We start from the raw sequence: 19,139 nt of genomic DNA, 5'->3' as shown, positions 1-19,139 counted from the left end.
TATGCCTACCGCTCTTTCAGCCAAACCATTCCCAGCAGGATGATAGGGGGATGTGGTTATATGCTCAATACCATTTGCCACACAAAACAGTTTAAACTCATGAGCTGTGAAACTAGGCCCATTATCTGAAACAATTTGATCTGGTAATCCATGAGTTGAAAATATTTCCTTAAGTTCTATAATGGTATCATTTGCAGTGATTGTGTTCATGATTTTAACTTCTAACCATTTAGAATGTGAATCAATAACAATTAAGAACATTTTGTTCATGAAAGGTCCTGCGAAATCTATATGTATACGTTTCCATGGTTCAATTGGCCAGTCCCAGTTTTGCAAAGGTGCTGTAGCTGGTTGATTTGAATGTTGTGCACAGCTTGAACAAAGTTTTACATATTTTTCAATATCAGCATCCATATGTGGCCACCAGAACCATGATCTTGCTAGACTCTTCATTTTGGAAGAACCAAGATGAGTATCATGTAAAGTTCTTAAAACTTCTTTTTGTAACATTTTGGGGATAATTACTCTTGACCCCCATAGTATACATCCATCTTCTAGACTTAACTCTGTTTTTCTTATTTTATATGGCTTTAAGTCATCATTCACAGACTCTTCAGGCCAACCATTCTTACAGTACTCATATACTTTTATTAAGCACTCATCTTTTTGTGTTTCTCTTTTAATATCATTCACATTTATGTTGGAGTTATCCATGATAGTGAAGAGAACAAATACATCTTCTGGTACATAGCTCAGGCTTTGGTTTTTTAAAGGTAATCTACTAAGACTATCTGCACTATTCTCAGATCCAGGTTTGTATTTCAATTCATAATTGTATGCAGTTAGTGTGATAGCCCATCTTTGAATCCTTGGTGAGGCATGCTCAGGTAGGGTTTTGTTTTCTCCAAATAAACCTAGCAATGGTTTATGATCTGTAAAGATGGTGAACTTCCTACCAAACAGAAACTTATGAAATTTCTTAACACCAAAAATGATGCCTAAGCCTTCCCTATCTAACTGAGAATAATTTTTCTCAGCCTGATTCAAAGATCTACTGGCAAAAGCAATGGGTCTGTCACCCTTCTCATCCATATGGGACAAGACTGCTCCTACACCATCTGGTGAAGCATCACATGTTAATATAAGTCTTTTCCCTGGGTCATAGTGAGTTAGTAAGGTGTCAGCAGACAAAGCCTCTTTTGCTGTATTAAAAGCAGTATCTTGTTGTTTACCCCAGTGCCAAGTTGCATTTTTCTGTAGCAGCTTGTACAGTGGTGATAGTTTACCAGACAGATTTCCTATGAACTTTGCATAGTAATTTATCAAGCCCAAAAAAGCTCTTAGTTGTTGGGTATTTTCAGGTTTTGGTGCTTCTTTAATGGCTTTTGTTTTCTCAGGTTGAGGTCTGATGCCTTGCTTGCTTAATATATAACCAAGAAAACTAATTTCTGTCAGCATGAATTGACATTTATCTTTGTTTATCTTTAAACCTTTTTCACCAACAATTTTCAATACTTTATCAAGTGTTTTAAGATGTTCAGTGTCATTCTTACCAGTTATGTACACATTGTCAAAGTAAACACAAACATTTGGAATATCCTTAAAAATACTGTCCATGACCGCTTGGAAAATTCCAGGGCTAGATGATATGCCAAAACATAGTCTTTCATATTGGTAGAGTCCTTTATGTGTGTTTATTGTCGTATAGACTTTTGAATCTGGATGCAGTTCTAGTTGAGTGTAAGCATGACTAAAGTCTAATTCAGTGAATTTGTCTCCTCCTGCCAAATTCAAAGAAATTTCCTCAATGTTAGGTATAGGGTACCTATTTAGCTCTATTTGCTTATTCAGTGTAGTTTTATAATCTCCACAAATTCTTATAGAACCATCCTTCTTTAACACTGGCACAATGGGCGTTGCCCAATCGGAATAGTCTACCTTCTTTATAATGCCATTAGATTCCAATCTACTTAGCTCATTTTCAATTTTATTCCTCATTGCATAAGGTGGAACTCTAGCTTTGCAGTATCTTGGATTTGTATCTTTAATGCTTAACTTCACTGTTCTATCATTTAGTAATCCAGAGTTACCAAAAACACATTTATTTTCAGATATTACTTTATCTAGTGAAGTAAGACTAGATTCTTTTACATTCTTCAATGAACAAATACTCTCCCAATTTAACTTAAGATCACTTAACCAGTTCCTACCTAGTAATGGCGGTCCATTTCCTTCAACCACAAGAAGAGGAAGTTTAACACTTTGACCATTATAACTCACATGAACCATACACTCTCCTATTACCGGAACATTGTCACCAGTGTATGTTGTTAGGCACTTGTGACATGGCTGTAGAGGCACTGATCCTCCAGTGACAGCGTCAAAATCTTTCTTTGTTATGACTGTTAGAGATGCTCCAGTGTCAAGTTGGAAGCTGATGCTCTTACCGTTGATATTAACTTGTACATTGATGGGAGCATGACTTATTGATTTAACAGAGAACAGGTTGAAATCCGGCTGCAAATCAATTTGAGCATTTTCACAGGTAGAGTGGTTCATTGGTTGGGTTAGGTAGTCTTGGTGAGAGTTAACATAGTGCTGCTTTTGGTTGCGGTACTGTCTTGACTGGCTAGATTTAGCAACAGACGAAGACTTTGCAAAGCAGGCCTTGGCAATGTGACCTTGCTTACCGCACTTATAACAAGTTGCTAACTTGAACTTGCACCGATGAGATGCATGGGGACCTTTGCATCGATGACATTTTTGATAATTATTACTAGATTTAGATCTAGGATTTGAACGAGCAGGGTGTTTAGCATAAGTTGGAATGCTCTGATGGGGTGGATGTTTATTGATTAACCTGCTGTTTACTGCATGGATCTCTGAAGGTGCTAAAGATCTCACCGCATCTGATGACTGCTGGATTGAAGTTGCGAGTTGTATTGCTTTTTCTAATTTTAGATCTGACTCGAGCAGCAACCTTCTTTGAATATCAGGGCTGTTTACACCTGTCACAAACTTTTCACATAGTCTGTCAGACAGCGTATCGCCGAATTCACAAAATTCACTTAAATGACGTAAAGCAGCAACATATTCTGTTATTGACTCGTTTGGTTGACGAGTCCTACTGTCAAATCTAGCTCTACATAAAAACTTTGATGGGGTAGGCGCATGGTGGTCTGTTAGCAATTTGCTCAGCTCGTTAAAGCTCTTGGTAGTTAGACTGGCTGGTGCGCATAAGTCTTTTAGTAGCCTAAATTGTTGAGGCCCTATGACTGTTAACAAAACAGCTCTCTTTTTGGCTTCTATCGTCACGTCGTTAGCTTCTAGGTAAAAGCTTAACCTCTCTAGGTAATCTTGAATGATTTCATCATTCGCATCAAATTCTTTTATTTGGCCATACAGCGCCATAATTCTAGAAATAATTAGCTAATAAGCTCTAGCAAACCTCTTTTTTTCGTAAGTAGGTGCTCTTTCTAGTAGATGTTTATCCTTCGTCGCCAGTTATAATAGATTGACGACAGAAGCCTGTGGTTGTATATAACACATTTAATGGGTCTAACTACCTCGATCGTAACACACAGAGAGGACGGAAGGAAGTACCCAAGGGACATCACTCAAGATAACAATATTATAAATATAACTAATACAGAAGAGTGAGTTCCCTTGACCTCACAATTATTTCAATCTATTACACCTAGTGTTGTCTGTTGCATCTTGTTAAAGTTATCAGAACATACCAGTTTCCTCTAGACCTAGTGTTGTTTGTTGCATCTTGTTAAAGTTATCAAAACTTACCAGTTTCCTCTAGACCTAGTGTTGTCTGTTGCATCTTGTTAAAGTTATCAAAACTTACCAGTTTCCTCTAGACCTAGTGTTGTCTGTTGCATCTTGTTAAAGTTAGCCAAACTTACCAGTTTCCTCTAGACCTAGTGATGTCTGTTGCATCTTGTTAAAGTTACCAGAACATACCAGTTTCCTCTAGACCTAGTGTTGTCTGTTGCATCTTGTTAAAGTTATCAGAACATACCAATTTCCTCTAGACCTAGTGTTGTTTGTTGCATCTTGTTAAAGTTATCAAAACTTACCAGTTTCCTCTAGACCTAGTGTTGTCTGTGGCATCTTGTTAAAGTTACCAGAACTTACCAGTTTCCTCTAGACCTAGTGTTGTCTGTTGCATCTTGTTAAAGTTATCAAAACTTACCAGTTTCCTCTAGACCTAGTGATGTCTGTTGCATCTTGTTAAAGTTAGCCAAACTTACCAGTTTCCTCTAGACCTAGTGATGTCTGTTGCATCTTGTTAAAGTTATCAGAATATACCAGTTTCCTCTAGATCTAGTGTTGTCTGTTGCATCTTGTTAAAGTTATCAGAACATACCAGTTTCCTCTAGATCTAGTGTTGTCTGTTGCATCTTGTTAAAGTTAGCCAAACTTACCAGTTTCCTCTAGACCTAGTGATGTCTGTTGCATCTTGTTAAAGTTATCAAAACTTACCAGTTTCCTCTAGACCTAGTGTTGTCTGTTGCATCTTGTTAAAGTTATCAGAACATACCAGTTTCCTCTAAACCTAGTGTTGTCTGTTGCATCTTGTTAAAGTTATCAAATTTTACCAGTTTCCTCTAGACCTAGTGTTGTCTGTTGCATCTTGTTAAAGTTAGCCAAACTTACCAGTTTCCTCTAGACCTAGTGTTGTCTGTTGCATCTTGTTAAAGTTATCAGAACTTACCAGTTTCCTCTAGACCTAGTGTTGTCTGTTGCATCTTGTTAAAGTTATCAGAACATACCAGTTTCCTCTAGACCTAGTGTTGTCTGTTGCATCTTGTTAAAGTTATCAGAACATACCAGTTTCCTCTAGACCTAGTGTTGTCTGTTGCATCTTGTTAAAGTTATCAAAACTTACCAGTTTCCTCTAGACCTAGTGTTGTCTGTTGCATCTTGTTAAAGTTATCAAAACTTACCAGTTTCCTCTAGACCTAGTGTTGTCTGTTGCATCTTGTTAAAGTTATCAAAACTTACCAGTGTCTTCTAGACCTAGTGATGTCTGTTGCATCTTGTTAAAGTTATCAAAACTTACCAGTTTCATCTAGACCTAGTGATGTCTGTTGCATCTTGTTAAAGTTATCAAAACTTACCAGTTTCCTCTAGACCTAGTGATGTCTGTTGCATCTTGTTAAAGTTATCAAAACTTACCAGTTTCCTCTAAACCTAGTGTTGTCTGTTGCATCTTGTTAAAGTTATCAGAACATACCAGTTTCATCTAGACCTAGTGATGTCTGTTGCATCTTGTTAAAGTTACCAAAACTTACCAGTTTCCTCTAGACCTAGTGTTGTCTGTTGCATCTTGTTAAAGTTACCAAAACTTACCAGTTTCCTCTAGACCTAGTGTTGTCTGTTGCATCTTGTTAAAGTTATCAAAACTTACCAGTTTCCTCTAGACTTAGTGTTGTCTGTTGCATCTTGTTAAAGTTAGCCAAACTTACCAGTTTCCTCTAGACCTAGTGTTGTCTGTTGCATCTTGTTAAAGTTACCAAAACTTACCAGTTTCCTCTAGACCTAGTGATGTCTGTTGCATCTTGTTAAAGTTACCAAAACTTACCAGTTTCCTCTAGACCTAGTGTTGTCGACTCTGTGGTGGATGTTGCCGTGCTGGGTAGGGACGTGCTGGGGCTGGGCTGAGTGAGGCAAGTGTCAACGGTGGGTAGCGCTAGGCACTCATATGTGCTGGTGCGATCTGCAAGACAAATGTTTCGAGTAAACTCCGGAAGTGGAGAGGAGAGAGACACTAGGTCAGGTGTCACTAGGTCAGGTGTCACTAGGTCAGGTGTCACTAGGTCAGGTGTCACTAGGTCAGGTGTCACTCGGTCAGGTGCCAGTAGGTCAGATGTCACTAGGTCAGGTGTCACTAGGTCAGGTGTCACTAGGTCAGGTGTCACTCGGTCAGGTGAAACTAGGTCATGTCACTAGATCAGGTGTCACTAGGTCAGGTGTCACTAGGTCAGGTGTCACTAGGTCAGGTGTCACTAGGTCAGGTGTCACTAGGTCAGGTGTCACTAGGTCAGGTGAAACTAGGTCAGGTGTCACTAGATCAGGTGTCAAAAGGTCAGGTGTCACTAGATCAGGTGTCAAAAGGTCAGGTGTCACTAGGCAGGGGCGTAGCGAGGGGGGGGGGGCGGGGGGTGCGGATCGCACCGGGTGACACCATTTAGGGGGGTGACACCAAGAGAAAAAAAAGCAAAATATATAGAGAAAAACTTGAGGGGGGGGGGTTCCAAATCGAAAGTTTGAGGGGGGGGGTGCAAATCGAAAACTTGAAAGTGTGTCCCCGGGAAGGGTCGCTACGCCTCTGGGGGATGACTACATTAAGTGCCGCACCGGGTGACACCCGACTTCGCTACGCCACTGTCACTAGGCCTGGTGTCAGTAGGTCAGGTGTCACTAGGCCAGGTAACTTTGTATTTTTAATTATGTGTGACATCACTCCCCTATTATTTTCTAATTTTTGACGGAATAAAACATTGTTTCGACAGTAAATAAATATCATTTTTTTTCTGGTGTCACCCCCCCCCCTCCTAAACAGTGTTAGTGACTGTACCCCCGCCCTCGCCAATGTGAAAGTTTGGATAAAGCATGAACTGGGACATTATTCTTTAACAAAACATTAAAATGTTGATATAATATTGTTTTATATACCGCCATAGTCGGCATTTTACTCTTTGACATACAGTTGTTTTTTTTATATATGAAGGACAAGAGAAACAGTCGACAAAATGTTTTTTTTTTCCTTATACGGTCAGAGAAAAATGCAAGTTTTTGTAGAATTTCTGCAAATTGAATCAAACAAAATTACCTTTAGGCAATCTAAGCTTTAAACTGCATTCAGTGAGTTCATCAATAAAGATTTGGAGTGTATTCTCGGGGTCAGTGTCAGTGTCAGTTCCAAAGGTCATCTGGTACCTTCCAGTGGTGTTAGACTTACTCAAGTAAGCCAAGTATTTCCAAGACTGTTTAGCGTTGCGTATACTGCAGGTTCCGACATTTGTTGCTGAAGATAAAAATTGTAGCGTTAAAACAGCACTGCCAGGATATAAAGAATTTGAGAAAAAAAAATCCCTAATGTTACTAGCCATTTTATCCACAGTCTTCACTGGGCAGCATACACAAGGTGTGGCTAGCTGGAGTTTACCAATTAGATTTACTAATTAGATTTACTAATTAGATTACTAATGCTAATGAAGGAGAATATTTTGCGATTATGTGTTAAAATAATATTTCCGATGCAATTAAACAAAATCCACTGAACATAAAAATCTGCATTCAAATGTTTTTCTAGTGGGTTCTATAAGCTAAAGGATTAATAATAAATGTTTGTAATTATAATGAGGTAAAGTAACGAAGACATATCCCATTTCCAATCTCTAAATAATCTGAAGAAAAATATCCACCGTCATGTTTTTCCTCGTAGAAATAACAAATAAACTAGACAGTCTAGATATGTAGTCGGTGTAAGCAGGTAGAAGTTTGTATACATAGCCTATATATATATATATATATATATATATATATATATATATATATATATATATATATATATATATATATATATATATATATATATTTATATATATATATATATATATATATATATATATATATATATATATAGGCTATATTTAATGCAACTTATATATATATATATATATATATATATATATATATATATATATATATATATATATATATATATATATATATATATATATATATATATAGGCTATATTTAATGCGACTTAGAGATCCAATATGGTCCCATTTGGTCTCAGGAGGATACACTCTCCCAGTGGATACACTCTCCCAGTGGATACACTCTCCCAGTGGATACACTCTCCCAGTGGATACACTCTCCCAGTGGATACACTCTCCAAATGGATACACTCTCCCAGTGGATACACTCTCCCAGTGGATACACTCTCCAAATGGATACACTCTCCCAGTGGATACACTCTCCCAGTGGATACACTCTCCCAGTGGATACACTCTCCCAGTGGATACACTCTCCCAGTGGATACACTCTCCCAGTGGATACACTCTCCCAGTGGATACACTCTCCCAGTGGATACACTCTCCCAGTGGATACACTCTCCCAGTGGATACACTCTCCCAGGGGATACACACTAATCCCAGATTAGGAGATTATGGATTGCCCTCTCGACCCTTGACGGTATAGTCTAAATGAAACGCCGCCACAAGGAGTAGGTTATCCCATCAAGGAGTAGGTTATCCCATCAAGGAGTAGGTGATCCCATCAAGGAGTAGGTTATCCCATCAAGGAGTAGGTTATCCCATCAAGGAGTAAGTTATCCCATCAAGGAGTAGGTTATCCCATCAAGGAGTAAGTTATCCCATCTCCCAAAATGCCGCCACAAGGAGTAGGTTATCACATCAAGGAGTAGGTTATCCCATCAAGGAGTAGGTTATCCCATCAAGGAGTAGGTGATACCCATCGCCCAAGATGTTTCCACTCAAAAGTTGCCTCACCTGCAATGGGGTTTGAACTCTGGATTTCGGATTAGCTACTATGAGCTTCACACACCCGGCCTAAATTTTATTTAGGTTCTAAAACAATGCTGTTTATTTAAACTGATTCGCAGCTTTTACTTTTATATAAAAAAGTTAACGAAAAAGAAATGCTAACATTCAAATTGAAAGAATTTTCTTTCTGTAAACAAACAAAATTGATACCATTTTGCGGGAGCTTGATGTTTTTTTTGTGTGTGTGGCAAAACGGCCAATTTACCCTTACACTTGTGTAGGGGGTGGGGGGGGGGGGGGCGGGGGAGGGGGGGAGGGAGGGAGGGGTAGACAAATCTATGCGCGAGATCTCTGTGTTCTGGAAAATTCTTCTATGCCTGCTGATTAGAAAATCGCTTGATTGACCTTCAGTAACGCCACGAGCATCGCATTAGGGTGAGTAATAACTTCAGTTCTGTGAGTGCTTCCGGCACGGTGACCTTTACTAGACCAGCCTCGTGCTGTGGGGGTCAATTAAAAAGCAATTGTCTCTAGTTTTGATTGGTGTCTCTTTTAAAATGTCTGGCGGATTTCTAGAATAATCTTTTTATAGCAGAGCTTTTAGCTCCAGTCTAGACTAAAACTTTGAATGTATGCCTTACTCAATAAATATTTAAAACGTAATTCCTTGTTTTAATTGCTCAAAAAAAAAGTAGGGTAGAAATATGACGTCAGTCAGATGATCTATTTTTAGAGTCCATCCGAAAATCCGAAACAAAAAAACTGATTTTTTTTTCAAACCAAGGAAGACGTGTGGGGAGCGGGGGGGGGGGGGGGGGGGGCGACTTTCCTTTGTTTAAAGTTTGAACTATTTTGGGCTATCTTTGTTGTTTATCTTACTTCCCTTTTTGTTTTTGTTTCAAATGGTCTGTAATAAATATTGAGGAGACAAAATGAGATGTCATGTCGAAGTAGTTGTTGACACCGTATTGTTGTATGTAGTAGTCTATCAACAATGTACTTCACTCATTGCTCGCTAAACCATAAACCCAAAAGTCTCGAATTCGGACACTGGGCAAGGGTCTGTGCAATGTCCGTGAGCCGACCCAGCTCTGGTGGGTACCCGGCTGACGTTAGAGAAAGCAAAGGTGGCTTGGCACAATGCTGACAACACTATGCTTGTTATGCTGAAGTTAAAGAAACAGGTGAACTCTACTTCATCTGCTCCATGGTCAGCGAGGTTCGAAACGGTTACTTAAACGGTTCTCGCTAGACATACCACAACGCCTAACACTAACATGTTCTAAAGCATTGATAGCCAAACCACACCACCAAGACCGAAGGCCAGACGCCATATTTGTACCTGTCGCAATGTTTGAGCTAAGCCCAGCTTCTTAATCCTTTCTGTTTTTCCCGGCCCAGACCCCCCCCCTCAAAAAAAAAAAACCAACCCTGGTTGCCATGACGACAAGGCAAACAATTTGCCGTGGAAACGGCAAATTACCTTTAGGCTGGTAATGTCAATGGCCATCACGTGACTGACCGGAAGTAGCTATTTTTAAAGCTCCAAATGTAAACAGAATCTCATCGGATTTATTTGGATCAGCCGAGCACGGTAACAATGTCTGTCAGGTGTGTTGGTTGGGGGGGGGGGGGGGTTAGTTTGTGGAGGGGTCAGGGTCAGTTAGTTTTTTTCGAGGGGTCGGGGGTTAGTTTTTTCGAGGGTCGGGGGTTAGTTTTTTCGAGGGGTCGGGGGTTAGTTTTTTCGAGGGTCGGGGGTTAGTTTGTGGAGAGGTGAGAGTGTCTGTGTTTAAATGATTCGCTAGCCTTTTTTTTTATATAAATAAAAAGAATTACTGTCCCCATACATTTTCAGTTTTGTCGTCCTGGTAACATCAACCCTATGTTGGCCAATATATCAGTAGTCACATCAAGCCTATGTTGGCCAATATATCAGAATGGCCTTAGACTGTCCATATGGCCATCAGATGAAGCAGATATTTGTTTTATTCATTAAAAACTTGCAGATGGGAGCGATAGAGGAATGAATCATCATCAAGTTGGAGCTGGGCCCAGTGCCAAACAGATGAAGTTCTTTTAATACAAGCACTTAATTAATTTTAATCTGTGGCAACAAGTTTAGTTCAAAGATTCAAATGTGTTAAGTTTATTTCCAAGATCCAATTTAGATAATTTTATTTCAAAGATCCAATTTAGACAAATTATTTTGAAGGTCCAATTTAGTTTCATTTATTTCAAAGATCCAGTTTAGAAAAAAAATATTTCCATGATCCAATTTAGATACATTTATTTTAAAGGTCCAATTTAGAGACATTTATTTTAGAGGTCCAATTTAGATACATTTATTTTAAAGGTCCGATTTAGATACATTTATTTGAAAGTTCCAATGTCGACATGTTTATGACTATTTGTAAGGAGCGAGTTCGGCGAGAAGATGAGACTAAGGCCAGTAATAAGCTTAAGCCAGCTAAAGACCAAATCAGTCTTCATTGACCAGATCATTAAGTCAAGCCGAGGATCGATAAATCAAGTGTGTCTCACCGGTAGTTCATTAAGGTGGCCGTGTGGTCGAGTGATGGAATGCTGACACTAAATACAAACAGCTTCCTGTCATAGATTCCCAGACTCATAAATTGTGTGGGGTGGGGGAGGTCGATGTAAGGGTAGGGGAGGTCGATGTAAGGGTAGGGGATGTTTGGGTGCCTGATGGCAGGGTCCAGACGGTAGATGGAATTGGCGGCAAGCACGAATGTAATCAGAAGTTGGATGATTGGATCGTGTCCGGTGCATCATACACGCCATCTGTGTCTACACCAGTAGAACATGCGCAGACGGACATGCGCAGCAGAACATGCGCAAGGGAAGAAGCAAACATAAAAGCAATCACATTAGGAAAATAACAATATCAGACGTAGATCTATAGACTGCATGTATGACTCACGGATTCGGAAAAAATATAAATGTTTTTTTTTGTGGTCAAGATTAATGGAAAATTATCTCTCTCTCTCTATATATATATATCTATATATATAATTCTCTTCTGGGAGACGTTAGAAAACAAGCTGCAAGCGCGCCTTGCAGTCCCCTCTTTTCCTCTCTATCGCTACCACCCCCCACCCTCACCCCCCCCCCCCCACATGGTCTGGTGAGCTGTGTTCACGCTAAATGTTTACATTTTACAATCGTAGAGCCGGGTTTAGTGACGGCTATTAGGGGCAGATAATTTAGTTTGAAACGATTTTAAACTTAGAGGAGGTAACTAAGAGGAGGCTGCTTTCACGGGGGGGGGGGGGGGTTAGTGTTTTAAAGCAAATATTTTCAGTGGCAGCATTGGTACTGTCGAATTCACAAATTATGAATTACTGAAAAGTAGAAAAAACAACAACTAAATAGCGGCGTATGATACGCCGCGGGTCGGCTCGTATCAATTATTAAATGTTTTTTAACGCAGCCGCAAATGCCCACTCCCTCCCTGGTAATATTTCTGTTATGTTAGTCGACATTCTTTGATAAGAAATTCGGTCAACAACAATACATTTGTTTGAGTTTACAAGATATAATAAGGTTAATAAGTTGACATTTAAATAAAATACTTAAAAAAAACTTTTTTAAAAACCACGTTTTTCTTGTGGACTAAAAAGTAGAAAATAAATTTTTCTTTTGTGCTTCCTCGAGCTGTGCAGGTTCTTGTGATGACTGACAAAAAACGTGGGTACGTTCACCATCAAATTTCCCGACCCATCTGCCCGACCCACGTTTTTTGTCAGTCATCACAAGAACCTGCACAGCTCGAGGAAGCACAAAAGTAAATTTTTTTCTACTTTTTAGTCCACAAGAAAAACGTGGTTTTTAAAAAAGTTTTTTTTAAGTATTTTATTTTCTCCTTTTTAGTCCGTTGCTACACATGAAAAACGTGGTTTTTAAAAAGTTTTTTATATAGTTTATTTTCTACTTTATCTTATGACTTGATTAAGTATGACTTGACTAAGTGTTTATAAATACACGGACTAAAAATCTTGAGCGACCGATACGCTTTAAACAGAGAAAGGGCGTAATTTAAATAATCCTACATGCCGTGACCAGGATTCGAACCTGGGTTGTCGCGGCCACAACGCGAAGTACTAACCATACGATCACAGCCAGCGCGCTCACATCGATTGGGGCCGAAGTAACTGTGTCAATAGGCCTCCAGTCTTGTCGGTATGTTTAGAAATCATGTCCTCGATTTTATGGTCCTTGGGGCGTAATTTAATTAAGCTAATTTAGGTCTCTAATTGCTAGTTTTTATGATTGCATCTGAAATGGTTAGGCGAAAATAGCCTGCATTCCAAATTTCAGATCTCTAGAGCAATCAGAAGTGGGCTAATTTTCGATGTCAATTTTAACAACAAACATCCAAACAACCAAACAAACAAACAAATAAACGCGAAGCTGTAAAGAAAAACGTGTTAAAATAGATAACATTGGCGTAGAAAGTGACAGCCGTTTGCCTGTGTCGGCCTCTTCTACGTGTCGTCATTTCGTTTGCCCCATTCATGTTATTTTTGTGTTAAAAAGTGCATGGTGCCTAAAAGTTGCACATAAGTGCGTTGGTGGAGGGTATAGCTGTGGACGTGAGACGGTAGCCATGTTTCTAACCATCGCCTGAAGCTTTAGTAGCCAAGCTTAAATTAATTATTCATTAACCTCGGTGAATGACCTCTGTGTCCCACTTCAATAGAGCCGCTAGCCGAAAAGCCAATAAACGTTATCGATGTGACTGTAGGTAAAATATTTGTATAGGTATTTAAGGAACACCCCTCCCCCCACTATCCAAGTACGTTTTACTACTGAAAATTGAGTGAATAAAGGAAGGAGAAACATTGAAAATAAAATTATAAATGTTTTTTCATTAGCTGTTGTTCCAGTTCTAGTCACATGGCCAGTTGTGAGCTTTTCATTTTTAATCCGCACTCCCCCCCCCCCCACCTCACTCAATTTATCCGCCGCTGTCTGTGTGAACCAGTGGGTCCTCTCTATGACTAGAATGTAGATCACCATCATGTCACCACATGATCACGACTACTGTATCGTCACCATATCACCACTACTAGATCACCACCATATCAACACAACTAGAACACCACTGTACCACCACTACTGTATCACCCACTACTAGATCACCACCACTAGATCACCACTACCGTATCACCACGAGGTCACTCAAACATGCCTGAATGATGCACCCACTGACCAAGAGATTGTTTACTGTACAGTCACCAGACCAGGCTTAAATCAATACAACTTCAACAGCCTTGACCCCATTCAACAAACCAGAGCATTATCCGACCGTTTCCCTACACAGACAGTCACAAGCAAAAAGATTTTTTAACCAACGGTCAGTTACTGCTTGCGGTTTTAGCTCTTGGTTTATTCCTGCTTGTGATTTTAGCATAATTATTTATACAGGAAAACTTATATTCGAACACATGGTCCTTTTGTGGGCACTTAAAAACAGAAGCACTCTATTGCATCTGCATTGTTGACATCAAGGGACCAATACAGCAATATGCACTCTAAAGTGGTGCCGCTTATACATAATATTTTGTGTATTCGTGCAACGTTGATTGAAAGCGCTATAGAGAAAAATCAATTTTACATTTCGCCGTAAACAAACTATAGGAAATTGATTTTTTTAAAAACAGTAGTGGTCTCCCTTGAAATAGTACTCGATTTAAAACGCTGGGTTTATTGAGTCGAGTGCCGTCCCTTGACGAAAGAGCTTCCAGTCGCGTCGCCATGGAGATCGGATACAACAGCGAGGCACGGATACTGACAGATGTTAGCAAGTGGCAGTTAAAAAAACTGGGTCAGTCTGAGGTGACGTCATGGAAATATTGGGAGGAGATTGAATTAGGTGTAGGGATGAGGGTGAATGAGGGGGTGGTGTAAAAGTAGATATAGAGGATGAACTGTGGCTTTGTTTACTGTGGTGGGGGGATGATGTATAGGAGGCTGATTTATAGTATCGATTGTATTGAACACACAGCATCTCTGTAAAGCTGTAGGCAAGGTTTAAGGCAGGAAGAGATGAATGGTTGGGCACAGTCATATATCAGAATTACTGAATACATCAAGTCAACTGCGGCATCAACTCAACGCGTACAGCGATATCAATAGCGAAGTCAACAGCTGAGGTCCCAGTCAAGCTAAGCCAACAGACTAATACCACTCTCATCACACAAAGTCCCGCAACACACCTATCTGACAAATATACTCAACACAAAGCCGCACCACACAAGGTTACACCAAACATTCATCTAACAAATACACTCAACACACACACACGTTCCCACCACACACAACATCTCACAAGGTTACACCAAACATTCATCTAACAAATACACTCAACACACACACACGTTCCCACCACACACAACATCTCACAAGGTTACACCAAACATTCATCTAACAAATACACTCAACACACACACACGTTCCCACCACACACAACATCACACAAGGTTACACCAAACATTCATCTAACAAATACACTCAACACACACACGTTCCCACCACACACAACATCACACAAGGTTACACCAAACATTCATCTAACAAATACACTCAACACACACGTTCCCACCACACACTCATCACACAAGGTTACACCAAACATTCATCTAACAAATACACTCAACACACACACACGTTCCCACCACACACAACATCACACAAGGTTACACCAAACATTCATCTAACAAATACACTCAACACACACACGTTCCCACCACACACAACATCACACAAGGTTACACCAAACATTCATCTAACAAATACACTCAACACACACACGTTCCCACCACACACAACATCACACAAGGTCGCACCAAACATTCATCTAACAAATACACTCAACACACACGTTCCCACCACACACACAACATCACACAAGGTTACACCACACATTCATCTAACAAATACACTCAACACACACACGTTCCCACCACACACACAACATCACACAAGGTTACACCAAACATTCATCTAACAAATACACTCAACACACACACGTTCCCACCACACACACAACATCACACAAGGTTACACCACACATTCATCTAACAAATACACTCAACACACACACGTTCCCACCACACACACATCACACAAGGTTACACCACACATTCATCTAACAAATACACTCAACACACACACGTTCCCACCACACACACAACATCACACAAGGTTACACCACACATTCATCTAACAAATACACTCAACACACACACGTTCCCACCACACACACAACAACACACAAGGTTACACCACACATTCATCTAACAAATACACTCAACACACACACGTTCCCACCACACACACAACATCACACAAGGTTACACCACACATTCATCTAACAAATACACTCAACACACACACGTTCCCACCACACACACAACATCACACAAGGTTACACCACACATTCATCTAACAAATACACTTGGAAAAGATGGAGTAGACGCCCCCTGGAGGCGGCATTAAAACGAAGATGCGATCAATATCAGCGGTCTACTGGAGATGGGGCATTCAAAAATCGAAGTCGATGGCGCCTCACAAGGGTTTGTGGTGTATGGGGGCGGGGTGGGCAGGGTCAGTACAGCGGTGGGTACAGCAATACATCTCTGGGGGTAAGGGAGGGGGGGTGGACGAAGTTACAGTACACCTTTAAAGTACAACGTGATTTGTCTAAACTTTAACAGACTTTTGATACCCGGTAACTTAATATTCGGTTAGTCAAGTCACAGTTAGGGGTCGGCGTGGTCGAGTCGGTAAAGCTCATGGTTGCTAAACCGAAAAGCCTCGAGTTTGAACCCTCGGGCAGATGAGGCTCGTTAGCTGGGGACAGCCACTCTTTTAGGAGAGACAACTCCAAAATCAAACAACTGCTGCCTTGTAGTTTGTTCTTGATTGGACAAAGGCTATGGAAGCAATCCAAAAAGAAAAGCAGGCTGAAATCAGAGTCAATGGCCTCAATGGCGCATAACCAGTTGACACGTAATCCTTAATTGTGATGGAAGCATGGTCGAGTAGGCAAAGCTCATGGTTGATAAATTCGAAAAAGTCTTGAGTTCAAACCCTCTGGCAGATAAGGCTCGATCCCTCCCAACACTAAAAATTAAGAACGAAGAACTCACATTTAGTCAACTCAGTCAACCTAATTTTTACACATCACCGAGTCAGTTAACACACAATTAGATGATATCGAGTCAAAATAGCTAAATGCCACGTGAAACACACTAAAACTACTGCCAACTTTAGAGAAATATTAGCGGCTTTAATTAAAACAGAACTTTTACATACTATTTGAGTACAACACCGAAAATTTCTGTATTTTTGTATTGTTGAGTTGTTGAGACGTAGGTTTGAGTGTTTTATTCTTACAGAGCGTTTTTTTTCCTGGGCTGTAATGCCCAAAGAAATCTAACTAGACCAAACATCGAAAGTGTCTAACATCATCAGAAGTGTATCAACCTAACCTGTTAAACTACATCCTCTAGTCCTACCAAGTCTCACACAATGTCCTTACAGTCCTAAACTTTCACATGTCCTAAACTTAACCCTCAGAATGTAAACTAGAAAAACGCATGTAGCTCTCTGTATTTCGCTACAGAATTCCTGACATACTCTCAACTTTCATGTAAAAACATCAAAAAAAAAAAAGACCGAACATTCAGAAAAAAAAAAAAAGAAACACTCACTTTGAGAAAAATCTCCCCTCCCCCCTCCCCACACAACATTCATTCACCGTATTCTTTTCACAACCGCACCTCTCAACACAACTTTAGTAGCGCGGTTAGTGAGCACTGACTCGGTGACCTTGACCTCTTGGAACTGGCTAGGGTACTAAATCACTCATCTGTGAAAGAATGCAAAACACAACACACAAAAACCATCAAGTTCTGCATACTCCCCCCCCCCCCCATTCCCCTGTCGTTAAAACACAAAGTCTAAAACCAAACGAGGCCCAGACTAGTGCCAGAATACCTGGATGCTGGTTCTACAACAGGGGAAGGTCACTCGACAAAACGATACCAAAGGTTAAAGCATCCTCCCCCATCCAACAATAAGGGGCGAGCACTGGTACTTTTAACACTTGATAGTTCCCTCCCCTTGATTGCCCCAGATTAGAGTTGTCCCGCCTTAGGCGCGCCAAATTTGTGCCGCGTTTTTTTTTCTCTGCTCGTGTTTTAGGTTCCACGTGATAGGGGGAAAACGTGAGCTCGGCTGTTTGCATAGATGGGTGGGGCCGGGAGGGTGTGGTAACCCACAAATAGGTTAACAGCGTTAAAAAATGCTGATGTAGTAACCGTGTTAACTCGCACCTCACATGACGAGGGTTGGTCGAGAGCTGGACGAGAACAAGTTCTAGAACTGAGAACACCACTCGACATACACATTTTTTAGGCAAAGAGAAAAAAAAACACGATTTTTTAACGACATGCGTGTTTATCATACAAGTCGTTATGAAATTTTCCACAAGTTTGAATGTTGAAATTCTGAATGTTTACCTCCATTCCCCCCCCCCCCCCCCCCACATTTGACTGAAGGTCACGCGCGAAGCGGCATCTGGTTGTGTTAATCTAAATTATCGCGGGAAAATATTCGCATGTAAACATAAACATGCGCACAAAAAGATTTACAAAAATAGAAATAAAATGCATCGTATTGTGTTTCTTATACACAACCCTCACAATCTCCTCCCCACATACACACATACCGAATTACTCCAGCGCCCCCCCCCCCCCCCCCCACACACATCCTCTCTAGAAAGTATTCCTTTCAAGCTAATCGACAGAAGAATCTTTCGTCAGATCACGTGATTAGGTACAAACAAAAGTAAAGCAGAAAAACCTGACCAATCAGCTTGCCGTGACTCCAGCAGACGTGAACAGACCACATTGGCGCCATTTGATGGAGCTCAGCGGCGGCTCCAAGATTTTGGACAAACTACCCCGGTGGTACAAACTTACAAGAGGGGGGGGGGGTAATACATTCTTACAGTATTTAAGAATACACTGTAATGTAAAGGCAATTATTTTAAGGCATGGAATAGTTTAATTAAAACATGGTTAAAACAGATAATATTAACAATAACGTTGCGTCATTAGTTACCACATTTATTCTACCTGTATGTTACATAGATCTGTCAGTACAACAGGGGCATATCGCACGTGCTAGCAGATAAGCCACGCCCCATCCAACGTTTAAAACAGACCAGTGCAGGGTACAACAAAAACAGATTAGTGCAGGGTACAACAAAAACAGATTAGTGCAGGGTACAACAAAAACAGATTAGTGCAGGGTACAACAAAAACAGATTAGTGCAGGGTACAACAAAAACAGATTAGTGCAGGGTACAACAAAAACAGATTAGTGCAGGGTACAACAAAAACAGACCAGTGCAGGGTACAACAAAAACAGACAAGTGCAGGGTACAACAAAAACAGACAAGTGCAGGGTACAACAAAAACAGACAAGTGCAGGGTACAACAAAAACAGACAAGTGCAGGGTACACCAACAATTGTGTGGAGTTATCGCCAGATTGGTTTTCTTTGTAAAAGTCAGATGG

General features: G+C 40.3%; 1 protein-coding gene across 3 annotated transcripts in view; it reads right to left on the bottom strand.

The window, feature by feature from the left end:
* Nucleotides 1–19,139, bottom strand: part of LOC131948068 (uncharacterized) — a 55,380-nt gene that overhangs the window by 9,140 nt on the left and 27,101 nt on the right. For all 3 annotated transcript variants that reach the window (XM_059309555.1, XM_059309554.1, XM_059309556.1), the window contains exons 3-4: nucleotides 6,848–7,042; nucleotides 5,597–5,731 (exon numbers count right to left, since the gene is read on the bottom strand). In XM_059309555.1, coding sequence (XP_059165538.1) covers nucleotides 5,597–5,731; nucleotides 6,848–7,042 — 330 coding nt within the window. The remainder of the gene's footprint in view (nucleotides 1–5,596; nucleotides 5,732–6,847; nucleotides 7,043–19,139) is intronic.

Source organism: Physella acuta, unplaced genomic scaffold (assembly GCF_028476545.2).
Source record: "Physella acuta isolate Inbredline_101_S28 unplaced genomic scaffold, ASM2847654v3 ptg000622l, whole genome shotgun sequence".
In the NCBI taxonomy this organism is placed as follows: domain Eukaryota; kingdom Metazoa; phylum Mollusca; class Gastropoda; family Physidae; genus Physella; species Physella acuta.
Note: the sequence above shows the minus strand (reverse complement) of the source record. Positions and strands in the feature narration are given on the sequence as shown.